Source organism: Bemisia tabaci, chromosome 4 (assembly GCF_918797505.1).
Source record: "Bemisia tabaci chromosome 4, PGI_BMITA_v3".
NCBI classification, from domain to species: Eukaryota; Metazoa; Arthropoda; class Insecta; order Hemiptera; family Aleyrodidae; genus Bemisia; species Bemisia tabaci.
Window position 1 is genome coordinate 41,533,175 of NC_092796.1, and position 20,125 is coordinate 41,553,299.

At 38.9% G+C, this 20,125-nt stretch overlaps 2 protein-coding genes across 3 annotated transcripts in view; one reads left to right on the top strand and one right to left on the bottom strand.

The window, feature by feature from the left end:
* The window catches only part of LOC109033553 (lachesin), a 519,756-nt gene that overhangs the window by 474,929 nt on the left and 24,702 nt on the right, over positions 1-20,125 (top strand). The gene's annotated exons all lie outside the window — the stretch shown is intronic.
* Positions 4,438-12,247, bottom strand: LOC109033548 (uncharacterized). Of its 2 annotated transcripts, none has more exons than XM_019046218.2 (4): positions 12,087-12,247; positions 10,817-10,994; positions 8,450-8,718; positions 4,438-6,202 (listed from the first exon to the last, which is right to left on the bottom strand). In XM_019046218.2, the coding sequence occupies exons 1-4, from the start codon at positions 12,135-12,137 to the stop codon at positions 5,891-5,893; spliced, it is 810 nt and encodes a 269-aa protein (XP_018901763.2). In that variant the 5' UTR covers positions 12,138-12,247; the 3' UTR covers positions 4,438-5,890. The 2 variants fall into 2 exon arrangements, with proteins under 2 accessions (XP_018901763.2, XP_072155964.1); XM_072299863.1 differs by having other exon boundaries at positions 8,339-8,718.

Sequence of the window (20,125 nt, forward strand, 5' to 3'; positions counted from 1 at the left end):
ATCTCCTCTTCTCGATATCCATGACATAAAATGTTTGAAAGTAATGACATTAAAAGAAACCTGCTGTAGAACGTGCTGATGAGGAAAAAAACCCCTAATTGTGTCAATGACATAGGTAAAGTTGTTTACTGTGGGCATTACCATAGTTACATGCCATTTTACCGCTATGGGCCAGTTGCGCTGGCAACAGAATTGTATTTTGATACTCGACTCTTGTAGATTACCTAAAAATGAGAAGATCCGTCTGGGCAGCAACTTTCTACGTTGAATATTAACCGAGATATCGTCCTTTGAAAAGTCGGGGTTTTGACGTCATCCAATACGGTAAAACATAACATGAAATGTACTACCGCGGTGGATGACGTCATAAATCGAGTTTTTAAAGACACGATATCTTGGTTAATATTCAACGTAGAAAACTGCTGTTTGGACAGATCTTATTATTTTTAGTTGATCTGTAAGAATAAAGCATCAAACACAATTCTGTCACCAGCTCAACTGGCCCATTTGAACAGTAGACTTTCTCACCTGGAGGAGCGGGAGGTGGGGGATCCGTCGGGGGTGGAGCTGCTGGTGGCGAGGGGGGAGGTGGGGGTGGCGGCGGCGTCGGCGGTGGTGCTGGCGGTGGTGCTGCGGTGGACCCCCCCACCATTTGCGAGCCGTGGCCAGCCTGCGACCCTCCGCCGATGGAGGCCACTGCTCCTCCACCTCCTCTTCGTCTGAACAATCTGACGCCTATGCCTCCCTCTGTCATCCTGCCAGACCTCACCTGAGAAATAGATCAAATCATCTTTTAAACAGTGACGTATCTGATTATATAAAACTAAGGGGTCCGCCCCCTGGCCACTATGCCCCCAAAGATCCGCTTCTCGGCCAGCGAAATCTCAAACGAAAAAACCACAGTATTATTTTGCCGTAATATACTGAAAAAAAATCTCTGTGTATTTACTAGGAAAAGGGTAAAATTACCAAGAATTCAGGGTTCTATTTGATCCCAGTTTTTTCTTGGTAAAATTACCATTTATGGAATTGGTAATTTTATCGAGAAATCTTGGTAAAATTATTGAACTTTCTCGGTAATTCTACTGAACTTTGGTAAAAACGCCAATATTTTTCATCGACTGTCGTAGGATTTCCGAGATAAAATGGCGAAGTCACCGGGAATTGATTACCAATAAAAGCTGTATTCTTACCTGAAAAAACACTAAAAATACCGGTTTTTAGGTAAGCTTACTAGTCTGTCTTGGTAAAATTACCAATAATTGGTAAAAAAAAGTGAGATGGTAAAGGTACCAACGGACCGTGGTAAAGACGCCGAGAATTTGTTTTCAGTGTAAGGAAGAAAGCCGTATGAGCCTTCATGCCCTGGCAAGTTTTTCATTTCAATTCAATACATCCTTGAAAATAACATGCGGTTCGTAAATAGTTATTATAGCGTCGGTTCATACTGACACACATTTTTATTTACATCACAAAAGCACTTACCTCTTCGATGACTTGAAGTGAAACGGAAACGGATATCTCATCGCCGATCATCATCCAGAATATCACTGATTGAATAATTTTCTCCGCGTAGTGCATGTTTCCATCGTCAGTTGATATTTTTCACGATAGCTATTTTCTCCTCCTGAGCGAGTCTCGCATCAGTATGTGCCTTATGATTTAATACACCGGAAGAATGGACGTTTGAATGTACACGCTTGCTAGTTGCCTCACATGTAAGAGATATAGCCAGCATGGTGCATACATGGTGAACGGAATAAGCGTAGCCAAAACTAAAGCAAACAAGTATACAAGTGTCCATGTTCAACTATTGTGCCCACCTTCCTTATTACGCGGAGTAATTGTTCGGTTCATATTTTTATAGCGTTAACGACCTTATTTAGTAGCTTTTCCGACGGTCATAAGACACTTAACCTTCAACTAGACATCACCGCGATTTAACTGGCGTACCGCTAGTCGCATATTCAACATCGTAGGGCACGACAGTAGTGAACTATAAACTTACTTCGGTCACAGCAATAAAATTACAGTGTTTACCGGTGATCCTACAGAGATCAACAGTAAGAGTAGTCACTATACAGTATTTTTACTGCGTGTGTAAGATAATAATACCATTACCGTGATAGATTTACCGTTTTGTGTAAAGTTAACTTTTCCACAAACTATTACTACACATTTTTCAATCGTAGTTGCTGATTGCTAATGGTTTAAATTGTTGATCAAGTGCGATCTCGTAAAAATAGGAATTTTCCCCAACCATCTCATACTTTTGTGCCTCAGTACATTTTCCTTGTTTATTTCCTGTTTTGAAAAAAAGCATGTAAAAACAGGAAGACAGGTTTGTCGTAAATTGGTGTGAATAATTTATCCATTTGGCTATTCATCCGGTTTCATAAAAATATCGGTATTAATAATATCAAGGTGCATAGCATTTAATACAGTAACATATATATTAATAAGATGAACTTACCGTTTAGAAAGGCAAAAAGGAAGCACAGGGGGGGAGGGGCAATTTTGATGCACATCACATGTTTTTTCACTCTCAAATCCCTTGTAACGCATACTCGGACATCCGTCCCTCTTGGCCAAAATGCTTTACATCTCCCAAAATTGCGTTTTTTTTCCTTTTAAAAAAAATCAAATTAATACATGGGTGATTTCACGATAAGAGGAATAGTCGTGTCGCCGTGGGTTATGAACGACATAGGGCAAAACGATTGAAAACCAAATGAATAAATCAATAGAAATGATGTCCCTGAACCTATCCATGCAAAAAAATATGATAAATTATTATTATATTTAATAATATGAGATTTTAAAGGCCGAAAATGTCCGGTCGGTTACGCGTCGCCAACCCCGATTTTGAAGCAAAAGAGCAATTTGCGGTAACAAATCAGTACTGATCATGAACTCTTTGGCAATATTTGCTAAAAAGAGACTCTAATGTTCAAGAAAATTGCCAGTTTGAACTGAAATGTTTATGATTGAGCGAGAGAAGTCATTAGAAAGAGGTGTCGCCACATTTGGCGACAAATATTTGCAGTTGTATTAAGTGCAGTGTTTATCTCGCCAGATGGAGTCAGGAGTTTCAAAATTGCCATCAAATTGTTCGCTGAAGTCTTCCCGACAAAACCATTACTGATAAGTCAGTTTATTTTACAATGAAAACTTTAATTATTATGAAAACCAGTGATTTTTAGGTGTGTAGCACTAATTCCTCACTACGCAAAAACCTCAATTTAATATTATTAAACTAAAAGGAAGTCTCCAAAGTTTAGAAAACTTTTAAGGCAGCATTAATTCCACCTCATAACTCAAGAATTGCCAAGTTTCATCTTTTGTATCATCTTTTATCTCACATTTTCAAGTGTCGGTTACGCTGTGTCTGTTACGTAACCGACACAATTTGGCAGGGCCGCCATGTTTGCGTGGACCTCCAGCAGTCCCGCGGGAAGCGCTGATACCTGATTCAATGGCTTGTTTATCAATCACTTTAACTTTGCACTGAATCAAAATAAAGCGTGCCAAAGCTGGAAAAAGGAAGTTTAATACCTTTAAAATGAGGTAATGAAGTCCTGTTAAAATTGGTGCACTTTTATTTCTAAGGTATTTCACATTTTAACTATTCCTGTTATCGTGAAATCACCCACATAAAGTTGATTTTTAGTTGCCTCCTATGCATTCCGAGTGTTTCCACGCAAAATAGAGAGGTTCGAGACTTTTGGTCGAAACAGTATTTGTTTACGAACTGAGCTTAAACTCTGAAGCACATTTCAACAATTTTGACGTCAAAGTCCGTTGAAGTCATACCTAACTCTTCTTGTCAATATTCTAGCCGACGTAATTTGCCTTTGTGAGATTTCGAAAATCTCTTGGTAAAATTAAAGTCCCTTTATACCCAGAGTTACGACAACTCACTTTTGGTTGGGCCAGGATTGGGCTGAAAGTGGCCTAAAAAAAATCCAATTCTGATTGGTTCTCGCTCATGGAGGCCGAAACGAGTGCACCAAGATGGCGGTACCTAGAATGTGAACAAGAATAATGAAAATATTACCTAATTGTGGTTTATCAAGAGTAAATTGTTATTTCCATAGGTCCAAAATGAAAATAGATTAAGAAATTATTCACAAACCAATCTCATTTTCTTTTTAATTGATCACTTTGTTGATGTTGTTGTTTTTGTGTGACAGACATCGCAGGATTCCTGATCCTTATCCCTCAATATCGTTCGTTTGGGTGCACTCGATCGTTTCGGCTTCCATGGCCAGCCAAGGCCGGCTGCCAGTCAGCTGATAATCGAGTTGTCGTAACTCTGGGTATAAAGGGACTCTAGGTAAAATTGAAAAAATGCCTTGTACAGCATTTGATAGCTTTACATTGTTTCACCTTTTATTCAATTTTTGGAGATTAAAATATACGATTCTATTAAAAAAATTCTCCTTGTTATCAAGTTTATATTTTTTCCATTTGATTTTCAATAAACTTTTTATTTTTTACATTATAAATAAATTTAAACAAATGCTTCAATAAAAGAAAAGGAAACTGCATAAAAACTACACTAAAATGAGTTTTTCTCGTAGATACCTCGCACAGTGAATATATGAATTTAACTACTTGATTTAGAATAAAATTAAAGTATTAACAAACTTTAGTCATATTTTTTTCCAAAGATTACTTATAACACATATTGGAACTCACAATTTGTTCTTTTTTAATCGGAGCGCGTATTGTGAACAAACGTGGTAAATGGCGTCTTCCAGCGTGTTTCTTTAAAAAAAAATGATATCACAGTTAATATTTAACGTGGCAACTAAATCTTAGGGCACATTCGAGGTTATCTCCCAATAAAAACAAATCTATCCTATCACAATGAGGTCCTTCAGGAATCGCAAGACTAGACGTATATTTTGAACTGCAAACTTTTGGAACCACCAAACCTCCGATTTGGTTTAAAATCGTCGGGTATTGTTTTAATAAAAACACATGGGGCCTTCTTCTGAAGCCGACTATCGATATCTTAATTCTGAATTTTGTGAATTATTAAGACTCCATTCCCCAGCGACTGTCACAAATGCCAAATAATGTCCTTGAAAATTTTACGCAACGACATGAAGGCGCGCACAATTTTGCAAGTATCACAGAATGTACTGAATTAATGTCTGGATGTATCTAAATATGCTATCACCTCAGTTGTTTGGACGTCTAACCGATTTGCTTCTCTTTACTTGGACAGAGTTAAACAGAGAAGAGCCAAGTCACATCAAGATTTACTTGAGAATAGAAGGTTCAGGGTTTTATCCTTCAATAAAGCTCAATGTCAGGGATGAAAGACGCTTATTTTCACATTCAAAATCTTTTTCTCAACCTAGAAATTTTGATGAGACAATGCATGGCTAGTTTTTGATAGCTTGTTTTAAATAGTGCTTAATTTTGAAAATAACAATCAAGAAAACGAAACAAGTGAATTCAGGCGAAAATTTTCAGTGAATGAGAAATGTTTTCGGCGCATGTTATTTACCTTCAAAAAAGAGCTCCGTTGCTGAAAACATGAAAAATTTCGGTCATTTTTTTGTCCAATATGAATGTTCTGAAACCTTTAAGTCAGCTTCTTATGAAACAAACGGAATTTTTGTCGTTCTTCACGATGTAAAAAAAATAAATAAAAAAAAAATAAATAAAAAACAAGTATCTTTTTATGAGATGGACTGGGATAGGAAATGTGCGTGACCCAAAAAACGATTTCCTTGCAATATTATAATATAGATTATAAGAATTTTTTTTCCGAGTCTGGATGTTCTCGAAGTAGGCCATTCAATTACATTCACAACTCATTTTTTTCCAAAATGTGACTTGATACCTTTCTGTTTAACTCAGTCCATTCGGACCGCTATTCAGTAACCGCACATTCCTCACGGTACAAATTTCCAACACCCAAAGCTCTCCTCATCTTCTTCTCTTTTTTGTCCATGTCCTTGGGATACCGGTGGTTGGTCCTCAGCTCGAATTCGACGCTCTCCAGAGCGGTCATGCCCTCTTTGATGCATTTCAGGAGGAAGTTAATGATTCGGCTGATCGATTGCGAATCTATCTGTAGTTCATCAGCGTACAGTTGCATTTTCTTGAAAGCGAAACTCCTCAAATCGTCGAAGTTTATCGCGTATTCTCGCTTCCCGTCCTCGCCAGAGCTGTCTACCGTTACCTGGAATCAACACCGTAAAAGGTGAAGTTTGGTTAGAAGCGGATGACTATAGTTGCGTAAAGACGTAAAACGTAACGTAAAACGTAAAAATAGAGTGGGTCAGGGAAAACCGAGAACAGTCGAGGAATTAGACAGAATTACATATAAATTAGGAGCAATTCGACAATAAGTAGTTATTTTATCCGCATTGCGTCAGGAATAACTTCAGCTTGTCTCCTGCCGTATTGAAAAACCTTGAAATTTTATTTATCGCCTCATGTTTTTTTCAAAATTCAGGTAATTTCAGGTAAAACCTTAAAAAATCTTAAAGAAAAGTCAGGGAATTTCAACTCCTGAATTATATGATAATCTCGTTACAATTTTTGGATGTCCCAAGGGCACATGTGACAGCTGCAATGGGGAAAGGGACTATAGTTCACGAAGATACAACTCACTTGGGCTTCTTTTGTCATGAAGTAGAGTCAAAAAGACGGATTTAACATTCCGATGGGAATTCTCTTTACTGCCGTGGGAAATACATTGTGAGCAGTTTAGTTTATGTTTTGATCTTTACTAAGTTTAGTTCCTCTCAAAAATAAATTCTCTGAAGACGACCATGTTAGTAACATATGATCACATGAATGATCACATTGTTACCAACATTGTCTATTTCAGACCGTGTTGGTGTCAATACTCTGTAAACATTAAGACGCCGCATCGAATCAACTTTGTCAAAGGTACCACCACGAAAGAAGTATGTTACCATTGTGGTGGCCTGCTCATTTCAACACGTTATCAAATTCATTCAAGAGACCGTAATAACATACTAATCTCATCGTGGTGTCGCATCGATAACACGTCGGCATCGTGTTAGTATTGACATGGCACCAGTGAACTCCACCACCACCACCACCACCACCACCACCACCACCAATCCACCAGTGGCACCAGTGATTCTTGAAAGTTGGCAACACTGTTTTCCTTCATTTAAATGTATGTAAAACAATCGATTCTTGGTGGAGCAGCTTGACTCACGCAATAATGCCATTTTATCAATGAATTTAAATAGAGTCCCTTTATAATGAGAGTAAAGACAATGCGAATCCATTTCTGATTGGTTCCCTTATTTTAGGTCTTTATAGTGTCACAAACGGGAATAAAGATTACATTTCCACTAATTGCAAAGACCGTAAACTGGAATGGGCCTGGAAATTTGGGGTATGGCAAGGAACAAATGGAATGAGAGAGGGACCAGAGATAGGAATTTGGGAATGGGTTGATCAAAGATTACCAAAAACGTCCGATTTGTGTAATATTTTTCCCGTTTGTGGCATCCAGAAGCCACGTTGCCTCAACGCTCTCTAAAAAGGGACTCTAATTTCAAGGTGATTCGACGGGTGCCATTTTTTGTGTCAGAGCGACGTGCGATATATCGCATCATTTCGGTCTATAATTTCAGCTACTTGTCATTTATTTCGAATTTTGAGATCACAATTCTGTTATCAGGAGATTAAAAAATTTACTTACTAACAAATTCAAACGCACTAAAGGCAGGGTTTTTCAGAGGAAAAATATCGCATCCGAGTACAGTTCCGATATCAGTATCGAATGCGACATTTTTCCTCTAAAAAACCCTGCCTTTATTACGTTGAATTTTTTTGGAAATTTGGTACATGAATTCTTTAGTCTCAAGATAACAGAAGTGCGATCTTGTAATTCGGAAAAAATGACAAGTAGCTGAAATTATGGAACGAATTATGCAATATATCGCCCGTCGCTCTGACACAAAAAATGGCAACCGTTGAATCACCTTAAATAGATCATATTCAATACATCAAACAGGTGAGATTGTATCGATATCGATTGGTTCAAAACATAAACATAGCCTCAAAAGTCAATTTAGAAATCGGAGGGAACGGGTCTTTTGTAACAGATGTTTTATTTTTTTGAGTACCAAATGCCAATGCAAAGTGAAATTGTTGGAAATTTTCTCATTTTCAGCTTTTCCAACTTAAATCCTAATATTTTGGTTTGAGGTTATGTTCTATTGTTTTGAACTAAACGATACATCGAACCATTATCGAATACGTTCTATAGATTGAAAACAGTTTTGCCTACTTGCAAAATCGCCACTGCATGGTGCCACGTTTCACTCACCAGTTTTCCGTTCCTTACTCTCACCCTGCGGGCCGGAACGAGTGCGAATTGCAAGCATCTCCGTTGAAACCCCCTAGCGCTGCAATAAGCAGAATAATTTCGAATTCGCACCTTGTCGATGGAGTCGCTGAGTGCTAGGTGGCGGACCATTCCCTCGATGAACTGGATGCCATCCTCGGCGTCACCGCTGGCCTGGGTGATGATGTCAAGGAACGACGCGCGTCGAGCCGATGGCCCTATTTTCTTGGCCAAGCTGATGGTCGACTTCAACTTATCTTTAAACCCCTGAGTCTCCGCGCAGATCCGAGCCATCATTTTGTCGCGGGTGTTTGTGAAGTCCTCCTCGATGTGTTTCCGGTAGTTCTCCAGCGATTTTTTCACTGTTACAAATAATCAAACGCAACATATTAGCAGAATTTATGCAAAACTGAGGATAAAATTATCGATCCTTGCACTGGAGATTCAACATAATCTTTTGGAAGTCATAGGTGTAAAAAGACTGTGCGTCTTTTATCATAAGAATAATTATAAATTTTATACATTCCCAAATTAACGTTCATTGTTCATTTACTTAAAAAATGTACACTGTTTATTTTACATATTATATGTTAGCATGGTGGACTAGAGTTTCCTTATACCCAGAGTTAAGACATCTCAATTATCAGCTGGCCTGGGCTGGCCATGGTGTCACAAAAGTGTGCACCCAAACGAACAATATCAGTCCGGCGATGTTTGTCATCCAAAAACAACAAAATCAACAAAACTGATCAAAACCTAACCAAAGAAATTGCAATAAAATAGAATTACATTGATTAAAGGATACTTTCTTAATTTATTTTCATTTTGGTGCGATGCAAATAACAATTCACTCTTGAACAACCACAATATGGTTGCTTTCATTATTTTCGTTCAGATTCGAGGCACCGCGGTACTGCCATCTTGGTGCACTCATTTGTGACTCCATGAGCGAGAACCAATCAGAATTGGATTTTTTTTTTAGGCCTTTTTCCAAAAGTGAGATGTCGTTACTCCGGGTGTAAAGAGACTCCATGGTGGACGAGATATGCTGAGGTAGAGTGAAGCCACATGATTGGTTGGCTTTCTCGATCGGACGACAGAAAAAGCATTTAAGAGTCCTTTATCGAGCCAAGGGATCGACTAACGAAAAACATCTCCTCGCTGGTTAACAGTCAGTCGCTTATTCGACGCGATACAGGCTCGCGAAAGAGTTCTCGATCGTCAGATCGACAAAGCCGACCTATCATAGCTTCAAACTGTCTTAGGCTATCTTGTCCACCAGACAAATATGTATACTCTACTATAACAAGTAAGTCAAATAACGGAAACAACACATCATGAAAATTGAGATAGGGAAATGCCACGTTTTTATGACGGCGTAGAAATACAACTATTCGCGCTTGATGGATGGCCGTGTTGCATCTGAAAAGTTTAAGGCGCGCTGGCGCGAGGCGTAAACTTGCATTGTTCCGCTACGTGCTCAATGCTGCCATTGACTATTGAGGTCTCGCTTTTAGATTCGAGAGAAAAGTCAAACAACGAGGTCTGATCACGTCACGTATATCTGCCGTTGTGTTCCGTTGTGTACCCTTGAACGACGTGTGCAAAGACATGTACCTCCGGTTTATTTCTTAGCTCTGAAGCGGCAGGCAAGGAAAGCAAAAACTTAATTATTGCAAATTCGTTCGTAGGTCACCGTCTTTTGTCTCCGAGGCGAATTCATTTTTTTTTTTTTTTTTTTCGCGAAGGTTACCATTAAACCGCTATTAAATGGCACAATAAAGCATCTGTAAACCCTCACCCACCTCTCTTGGTAATATGGCAGTAAAAAGGAATTAATGAAGTCTTGCCTTTACATGCTTGTGGTTTTGTGTTTTGTTCAGAATAAATGTACATTTTGCGCTACGTATATTTTGCCGTGAAATTTGCGATACGGTGCTGATGATGTACTTGTTGTCCGAAATGTACGTACATGAAACAATAAATGGACGTATTTATGCTGAATGGAACTACGTGCAAGTGAAAAGATGGGGTGTGCTCGTTAGTGCTCGGGCCATGAGAATAAATAGGAAATATGAAGCGCCAGTGACGTCAGCGGCAACGAAGGGAGCGACGAAGATCGGCAAGGCTGTCTTTAACTCATGAGCCGTGTCCACAAGGCTCTTGATACATGCCCACGGCTCACATGTTGGCTTAATCTGATTGAAAATCTCGCTTTTCCATTTTCTCAAAAGGAACTATATCCACTTTTACATTGTTTCTTAACCAGCTTGCACGAGCTCACCCCGTCTTTCCACTAGCACATAGTTCCTTTTAGTATGAATACGTCCGAATAAAACCATGAGCGTGTAGAGAAAAGACGTTTCTTTCATCAATCTATTACGCATCAATCTAACGCAAAATACGTGACTCTCGTCAGAAAAAATTGCATCATTGATTGAAATGGAGGATTCAACTTACAGCTCCCTGCAGTTTGGACGGCCCTGTATGCGGCAATAAGTGGCTTCAGATCCGAGGCAGTGACCTCCTTCACGACACTCTCCATTTTAATCTTCAGATGCTCAATTTTCACCGGGCTACTGCTCATCCGTGTCGAAGTCGGGGAACCCGTAACATCGGTATCACGAAATTCTGCCAACTGGAGAAAATTAAAATAAATAAAACAACTATTAAATATTAGGTAAAATGAATTAAATTTTACATATCGTTGATTCAATACTGCCATTCTAAGGAAAAACGCCGTATGAACCTTCGCGAGTGTCCAAATTTCCTTCGGTAAAATATTTATTTTTGAAGAGGGTTATGAATATTTTCTCTTGAAATTTTCCTGAAAATTCATATTTTATTGAAGGAAATTTGGCTCATACGGTGTTATTCCTTAGCACGGCAAATTATTACATAATATCGTTTGGCTCCAAATTATCTAAGCTATAACTCACCTTATTAGCTAAATTTTAAAAAAATAAATGAAGGTTTACCATGCAATTTGCGTTTGACGGCAAAAACCGCCTTTTGGTTTTTTTTTTAAATAGTTGCATTTATAAAATATCGTAGTTTTCTGGACGAAGGAAGGTAACTCTATTCCAAAGTTGCAAATTCGACTCAAACAGCTCAAATTTTTACAAGAATACGACTGTGCAATTTCTGTCCAAAATTTTGCTTGTTTTTCCGTGTTATCAGCCTAATTGGTAAAATCTCCAGTGAGAAAGGCCTACAATTTCTCGGTAAAAATGCAGTTGACAAGAGAGAGCTTCTTTGCGTTGAAATTTAGTTACGTTTTTTGTCTAGGGAATGAAATTATATGATTTACCGTTGGAAATGATTCTAAGCAAACGTGACTTTGACTACTCTTTTTTAGCAACAAGGGGATAGTAAGAGAAAATTGTGCGCTTTCACTGAAGAGCCACACATTTTTTTCCACAGCCACAGCTTCAATTCATAAATATAAATGGAATCCTCTAGATTTTTATTTAAATCCTGGAATTATGGTTTCTTACTATGATTGCCAAAAGAACATACACTCGAGAGGAAAATAAAGTTTTTATCTGTGTTATATCAGTTTCATGCATCCGACGACCAGTCAAATTTCTGACTTTATTCAGATTTCGATGAGCTGTGTATCTTGTTTAAAAATTTCAACGTCCATTTAAATTTGAATTCAATGCATTTCTACTATAAATCTCTTTAACGTATGATGACACATCAAAGAATTGATATTAAAAGTACGCACCTGGAGAATCAAAGCAAGCAGCCCGGCTACGAACGCAGCTTTCATCGTCATCACGACGGAACGTCTACTGCTGGAAAGGCTCGACCTTGCATCGCATTTTCCAAACGCACGAAAAAGGTTTTTTTTGCAACCGTCATCCCCGAGTCAAAGTTTCACCGTGAATGTCGAATGTGTTGCAATGTCGCACAAGGAATCGAGGGAATGGAATAGGCCGAACATGTTGTGGAAACTTCAAATGCTTATAACTTTGTTAATGCAAAACGGCGAGGTTTTAATAGTGATTCAATTACCTTTCTCGTAGAATTTTCTACCGGAAGCACCACGTCAAATTAATAAACTTCAAAATTAGGAGTTTTTGGTCCAGAATTTTGTGTCCGACCTCTTTCATTCACTTGTCCCACTGTGTGTCACTCGAAGACAAATACTCTGATTAATCTGACGCGATACGTAACCCTAGGTGAACAGACTTGAGTTTCACGACCCTTGCGCATGTCCAATTACGATGCACTAAAAATCAGAAGATACGAAAAGAGCAGGAGAGGAAAAACAACAAGGAAAAGAAGAAACTGGATAAAAAAATAAGAGTTATAACCAATTCTTAATTTTTTTTTTTTTAAACCTAGAAAAATTGGATCTGCTCCTGGGGTTGCTGTCAACATACCAAGAGGCAGGTCGGCAGGTCTCGCGATGATGTCGTTGATGTCGTTCTGGCGTTTAGAACTCAAAGCGCCTTCAAATTTTTGGATATGCAATACGGACATCCACAGAACACGAATAGTTGCATCCAGGTGTTTCTGGTACCATCGTATCGCGGCCGTTGTATCGCCGGGGCGTTAACCCGAACCTTCGTCTTTCAAATCGGGAGATAAAGATGAAGAGGTGGGGGAGAAGAGAGACAAGAAGAGGAAAAATAGAAAAGAGAGAAGAAGAAAAAGGTGAGGAAGAATCTTTCTATTACTTCTTCTTCTACTTTTTATCCTCATTCATTTTTCTCTGCTCTTGTTGATCTGCCTCTTCTTCTTCCTCCTCATTTCCTGTTTTCCCTTCGTATTATTATTCCTTCTTATTTTCCCTCTTCTTTTTTTTCTTCCTCCTCTCACTCCTCTCATCAATTTGCTTCATCTTCTTCTTTATCTTCATATTATTTGTCTTTATATTCTTCTTTCTCTTATTATACATTTTCATTTTCATTTTCATTTTTTTCCAATTCTTTTCCATATTTTCCTCCACACTCGTTATATTGTTTCAAACAACGGTTGAATACAAACATTTTCACTTTAATACATTTTTGGGCATATAAAAGACTAATATTAAATTTAACGTACCCGCGAAAGAGAAAAAAAATCAGACTTCATGGCTACATGCCATGTGTGACTACATCCTGTGAAAAATTTGGGAAGAAAATAAAGTTGAAAATTTCAGATCATAGTCTTTAAAAAATGTTCCGTTTGAGCGTTATTGTAGAAAAATTCCATGTACGAAATGTATGTTTTATTTGAAAATTTTAATTTTAGGGTTTTACCATTTGAAAGGACGAAAAATTATTCAATATTGCACAATTTTTTTAAACATCTCCTTTCTCACTCACACATTTTTACGTGACCGTGAAGGAGGGAAAAAGTGAGTATATATCAAATTTTTCCTCGTGATCAAACAGCATATGAGGTAAAAAAGTAAAGTAAGCAGCGCATGAAAAGGTATCAGAGAGGCACCAGAATTGAAGAGGAAAAATGAAAAAAATATTAAAAATCAATTCCGAGAAACAAAAAAGTCTATGAAAATTTTGCGGTTGCGTTAATGAATCTCAACAACTACTCATCTGCCAATGACGCATTTCAACACTTAAAAAAGTCAGCTTTTTATTTCCCTTCGTCATCGCAGGAAAGAGTATCGATTTTTCGAATTCGAATCGTCCATAGTGACAAGGACCTTATACGTAGATTCGGTTTGAGCTTTTAAGTGCAATAGGTATTTTGAGGAAGTCTGTGATAAGTGTTTGAAATGGTGTGCGTAAATCGTGCCCCTTGAGAACGGAGCGTATTTCCCTGGTGACGCATCTGCACCTGGATCGATCTATTCTTGAACCCTAATCCTTATTTTTCTCACATATATGTATTCAAAAAGTCGGTTTTTACACTTCTCTCCCAGAGAAAAAACGCAAGGTTCATATTGTAATTAAATTATATTTGTGGAGGCCTTTAATATCCAGAGTAAAATTAACCAGGAAGCTTTGGTGAATGAATCCTGAAATGTAATTAAGATGTTTTGTCGAAGAGAATATTGAAACTATTAACAAGAACAAACGAAAAACAATAATCATGATAAGATTAATTATTAATACGAACAATATTTCACGATCGTTACAATATTTTTGGCCGTTACGGACCTATCTTAAGGCATATCGGTAATTTAGGTAGGGTTGAATATGAAGCAACCCCGTGTACAATTTTGCAATAAAAGCGGTAACAGTTGAATACGACGGACGGATTAGAATATTTATAAATTCAACTCATTCGTGAGAAAGAATTTCTTTTTTTGTGTTTGGACGTTCAAAGTTTACTTGAATCACAACGTTTAATGACAAAACGATGGGTCGTAACAAAAGTAATAAAAAATCATTCTGGATAATTTGAGTTTATAGGTTGGCTGCCCTTCTAGGCCCTGAAAGCTCCATGACCTATCTTCAAAATTACCTACTTGTCCGCATCAGAGACAAGAGACCCTCCACTAGTATTTTGGCAACGGTGGAAGCTTTTACTTTCGGGACTTCATCATTCTATTGTTGACCTACCTACATGGTTGATGGTTAAGTACGTGTGGACAGTTTTTTTTTGCAAACAAGCCGAAATTTTTGGAACTTGTATGACTCATGACGTCACTCGAAGCTCATCATCCACCTTGTAGGTAGGTTAACAGCCGAAGTAAGAGTGGTGGCTGTTGCTTCCTTATAATTATCCATAAGGAATTGTTGAGTCCCCGAAAGTAAAAGCTGCCATCTGTCGCCAAGAGGCCAGTGGGGGGTTTCTTGTCTCTGGTCCGCACTCTACGCATATAGGAACTCTATTTAATATGAAAGGTCAAAATGCCTATAGGGAAAGCCAGTGGCCTTGGCGAGTAATCCAGGGTTCAATGGTTCCATCGCATTTTTAAAATTTTAAAAGAACTAACTAACAAGGCGCTCTTATACCGCTTCTATGCGCTCTGCGACACTCAACCGCCACTGATAGTGATCCTGCCAGAGCTCCTCCGGCAGATCGCATCTCCTCATTTTCTGCCTTATTCCCTCTATCCAAGATTTGACAGGGCGTCCTCTACGCTTTCTGCCAGGGGGGACCCAAAAAAGGCATTTTAAAAGAGGCATTTTCTTAAAATGTCTAAAAATTAAATATATTTGCCATTCTATTGTATTCGTTTTATGTACATTATATATTTTATATTTATTTATATTCGTTTTTTATATATTTGTGTAAAACATAAATTGAATATTTTATCGAGGAAACTGTGACAACACCCGAATGCTCATACAACGTTCGCCCTGAGCACAGCGGATCCGAATTCCGGTGAAATCCGGCTGAAGACGTTCAACCGGGCCGTGTCTTGGGGACGGTTTCCTTTTCAGGATTTCCGGAAGGAGGCCATCCAAAACATTGCTTTTTCGCCGAGTGAGCCCCCGGAATGACGCACGCGACACTCGACAGACGGCCGAGTAAATTCGCATTCGCAAGGGGAGCCCAGGCCTACCCGATTGCAAGGAATGTAATTTCACGCCGTGAACTTAGGAAGATTACCTCTGCGACCTTCCCAAGGCAGCGCTGTAGTCACGCTTCGTGGGAAAGCTCAAAGCAGGCTCCAAGATTTCTACAAGAAATTGGGTCTCCGCTGCTCGACGCAAAGTTATCAGCTTTGGTTTGAGATTCGCACAAATAGGCTACATTTTGCAATTAGGGATTGCAATTTTCGGCTAAGTCTAGAAAGAACGTGTGTTCCATTAGTTCCCCGTTACACATAAGTGTTTACACCGATGAGCCAGAAATTTTAGTTCCTAATTGCTAAATGCTGTCTAAATAATGAAGAGAATGTTCCATGGTCAAACGGCTTGACTGTGGGAGCATTTTCTATTGGTTAAAAGAAAAATTAGTCAGTGCCCCCTTCCTCTCCCTCCTCTCCCCCAACAATCCCCTGGGCCGGAGCTACGTCCCTCCAAATTTTCCCGGAAAATTTTCTGAAATTTGTTTCTGAATTAAAGTAACCAAAACTAGTGGAAATGACCTGCCTTTATAAAGTTTTGGCGTCGAATCCGATTGTACCCTTGAAAATACGAAAATCTTAAATTAACGGGGGATTTTAGGGGATTTCAGTGTTTCAGGATTTTTCAGGGCAAATTTGTTGCTTCTTTAACGAATGACGGTACTATCTTCTGAAATTTAGGACATCGTTGATTGCATTCTTGTAAAATCATCTTTTCTGCTGAATGTTTGCGGCGGTTATATGCAAAACGCATGGAAAATGTCTTTCTCCCTTGATTTGTTGCGCTATTTTCAACCTCGGTCTCAATACTATGAAAATCTTAAATTAAATCTGACTTTCCGGTGTTTCAGGGGTCTGGGATTTTTTAGGGCAAAATACTAAGTAGTTTCTCGGCCAACGAAGGCATTGGTTATAGGACGCCATTTTTTTGAGCGTGGAATAATCTTGAAATCAGGTTGTCATTTTTTTTCCTCCGAAATTTGGTTTCGAAAAAATATGTATGAACGACATGAGAACTCCACGTTTTATCCCGTTTCCGCAAGAAATTTAGGGAAGAAAAGGGCGTTACACCAAGTTAACATGATGCACGGCGTCACGAGTGATGACGTGGGTAGATTGTAACGTGGGAGCGTACGATTAAGTGTAGAGAGACAGTCACCGTGTGGGAAATTGCGTTAACGAGAAGCAAAAAATGCGATCTCATACAGCAGCCCACGTCATGTTTTGGCGGAGCACTATTTCGTGTTTGAATTATTTCACTGATTTGCGAGGGCACCCAGTCGTTGCTGAAAAAATCAATGTACATGAAGTAGATGCCATGTCGTTCAGCAGCTTGGCTCTCTTTTTAGCAATGTCGGTCCGTTTTTTGGATTTTAGAGATCATCTATATTTTTGATTCCTTCCAGTTGAGTTTTATCTGTTTTAAACAAAACTTGCACTGTGTTACCGATGAATTGGTTCAAATTAGGACATTTAAGTAAGTCATCAGTGAATGAGCACAAGGTACGTTGTGATCATATGATCCTAGTTAAGATAGAGTCATTACGGTGCATCCTCCCTATTGAAGGGAAAAAGCTCGTATGAGCAAAATTTTCCCTTTTGGAGCTAAGCTGCATGACGCAATAGTAAGGATGCACTGCGTAATGCAGTGTAATGACGTCACCTTGGCTAGGATCATATGATCACTACCTCGTGCTTACAGCTTACATCTGTAGATTTTGAGATCCAAAAGTTCAATTATTATGTTAATGTACAAGGAAGAAAAATTTCGGTCATGAGGACCGAAGTTTGGTTCGTATGGAACACTAAAATGTTCAGCCCATGTAAGTGACATTTTCATTTACAGGGAAGGACTTAGGTACAGATAACGGAAATATTCCGTAAAAAGAATGCGGATCTTTGAGTTTTGTCAAAAACTTATAACCTGAACCCAAGGCTTCGTTTCTATGGTCAAAGACTTTAATTACATGCACCAAAAACTTTGGTGCTCCTCATGAGCTGAAATTATTCTTTCGCATGAGCATAGAAAAGGCAACTACGTCGTAAACCAAGAGAAGGAAAATGACTGTCACACCATGCTATTATCAATTCAAAGCCCCGCTCTCAAAGTGTGAAGGCCGTTTTCAGGCCGCCATCGTGGAGCGTGATTATTTTATTTTGATCTTAGCGCCTTTTTTATGCATTCAAAGTCACTGAGCTTAGCGACTGTTCGGTGTAGAAAACGGTGAAAAAGGCACAATCTCAGCATTGGATTAGTTATACTCCCGCTTAACCTTCCACGGTGAATGAACTGACCAGACGCAATGCATTATTGAGTTAGACCAGGTGGATCGAGCTTGAGAAAGATGATTTTCCGGACCGCGTTCTTCGAGTCGTCGTTCCCCAAACGAAGAAACGTAACTCCATGCCGAGGTTGCAAAATTGACTCAAATAATTTAATTTTTAATATAAATTTACCTAGAGTCCCTTTATACTGAGAGTCAAGACAATTTGAATCCATTTCTGATTGGTTCCCGTATTTTAGGCCTCCACAGTGCCACAAACGGGAATAAAGATTACATTTTCACCAATTGCAAAGATTATAATCTGGGATGGACCAGGGAATTACGGGTTTGGCAAGGAACAAACGGAATGAGAGGAGAAACGGAGAAAGGCATTTGAGAATGGGCCGATCAAAGATTACGAAAAACGCTCAATTTCTGTAATCTTTATTCCCGTTTGTGACATCCATGAGCCGAATTGTCTTGACTCTCAGTATAAAGGGACTCTAAATTTACCCGTGCGATTTTAGTCCAAAATTGATATGATTTTTGCATGGGATTCTGATGAGGAAAATCAGTGAAATTTTCAGTTAGAAATTCCCAAGATTCTGCTGATAAAAATGCGATTTTCGAGGGGGAATTCGGCAACACTGAAATGTGGTTTCGTTCTCTCGAGAGGGGAATGACGAAGTGTGGAAGTTCAGTAAAGGCAACATTCCGATTCTAAATGTCACCATTTCACAATGTTACGAAGATGAAGGCCATTTTAATTATTGATAACATGCCGTTCATTTATTTTTGTGGATTAACGCACGGGAAATTTAAAAAAAAATGAAATAACAAAAAACAACCGTAAAAACTTCAAAAATGCGGAAATGGAAGTGAACTCTCTCGCATCCGAAACACTCTTCATACGGAGAACCGCAACCCTTTGGCGCTGGTCTCAAATCAGGTTATTTCACCGTACGCCGGGTCATCTTTTATTGGAATGCGAATTCCTCCCTGTAAAGCAACATACCCGTAGGGGTGGGGATGGAAGGGAGGGAGCTGAGGCTACCCGCCCCGCCGCCAGCTGGGCATTCCATCAAAAATATTCCGTTTCGATATTGCCGAGAAATATTTACTCCACTTAAAAGAGCGGTATCCCTGTGAAGTCCGAGAGTCCATTTAAAACGAAGGGATCGTTTCGATGGGCCTTGCGTCTGAGGAAAATTTTAGACGGGTCCTCTTTAACCGACCCGTTCCTCTCCGCGATTTTCCTCCGGCGAGCGATGACGTCACTAAAGTTTCCCAACTCTTTAAAGCAGGAACGTCGTAATGGAGATGTTGCATGTGTGAGGGATTTGCGATTTGACCAATGGTTCTTATGTAAAAGTTTGCGAGAAACACGATGTTGCCACTGGTTTTCTCTGAAATCAACCAAAATGGAGGGGATATCCCTGAGACTCCACCTCTACATCAAGACAAATTCTCCATGCAAAGATAGGGAGCAAATGCATTGACAGGGCTGTCACCTTATTTGGGGACTCCAAAACTGAAAATACGGCAACACTGCCAATGTATTTGCTCCCTATCTTTGCATGGAGAGTTTGTAGAGGTGGACTCTCAGGGTATAGGGTGGGATGTTTCCTCTATTTTGGCCTCACTTTGAGAGCTTTTTTTGAGCTTGGGAGATGATTTCAGAAAAAACCAGTGGCACCATCGTGTTTTTCGCGAACTTTTACATAAGAATCAATGGTCAAATCGCAAATCCCTCACACATGCAACATTTTCTATGTACTTGTACATAGAAACACTTGTACTTTTGTACTTCAAAAGTTTCATCTTTTTCTTTGACGATACATTCTATATTATGAGAAAACCATCTAACGTGTACCCTTTACATATTGATCTTCAAATTTCACATTGGTGTGTCCCATTATTTAGGGATTCTATAAAAATATAACAACCATTGTATAAGGTGTTGTTTGTCACAGAACCTATCGCTCAAAATGAATTTTCAATATTTGAAAATTGAACCACAACGTTTCT

What these genes read in the sequence shown, in the direction of transcription:
- LOC109033548 (XM_072299863.1), bottom strand. Translation starts at nt 12,137, where the DNA reads ATGACGATGAAAGCTGCGTTCGTAGCCGGGCTGCTTGCTTTGATTCTC. An exon ending in TGCTTGCTTTGATTCTCCAG is followed by an intron (nt 10,995 to 12,086) that starts GTGCGTACTTTT and finishes AATTTTCTCCAG; the next exon opens with TTGGCAGAATTTCGTGATAC. An exon ending in GAGTAAGGAACGGAAAACTG is followed by an intron (nt 6,203 to 8,338) that starts GTGAGTGAAACG and finishes TGTTGATTCCAG; the next exon opens with GTAACGGTAGACAGCTCTGG.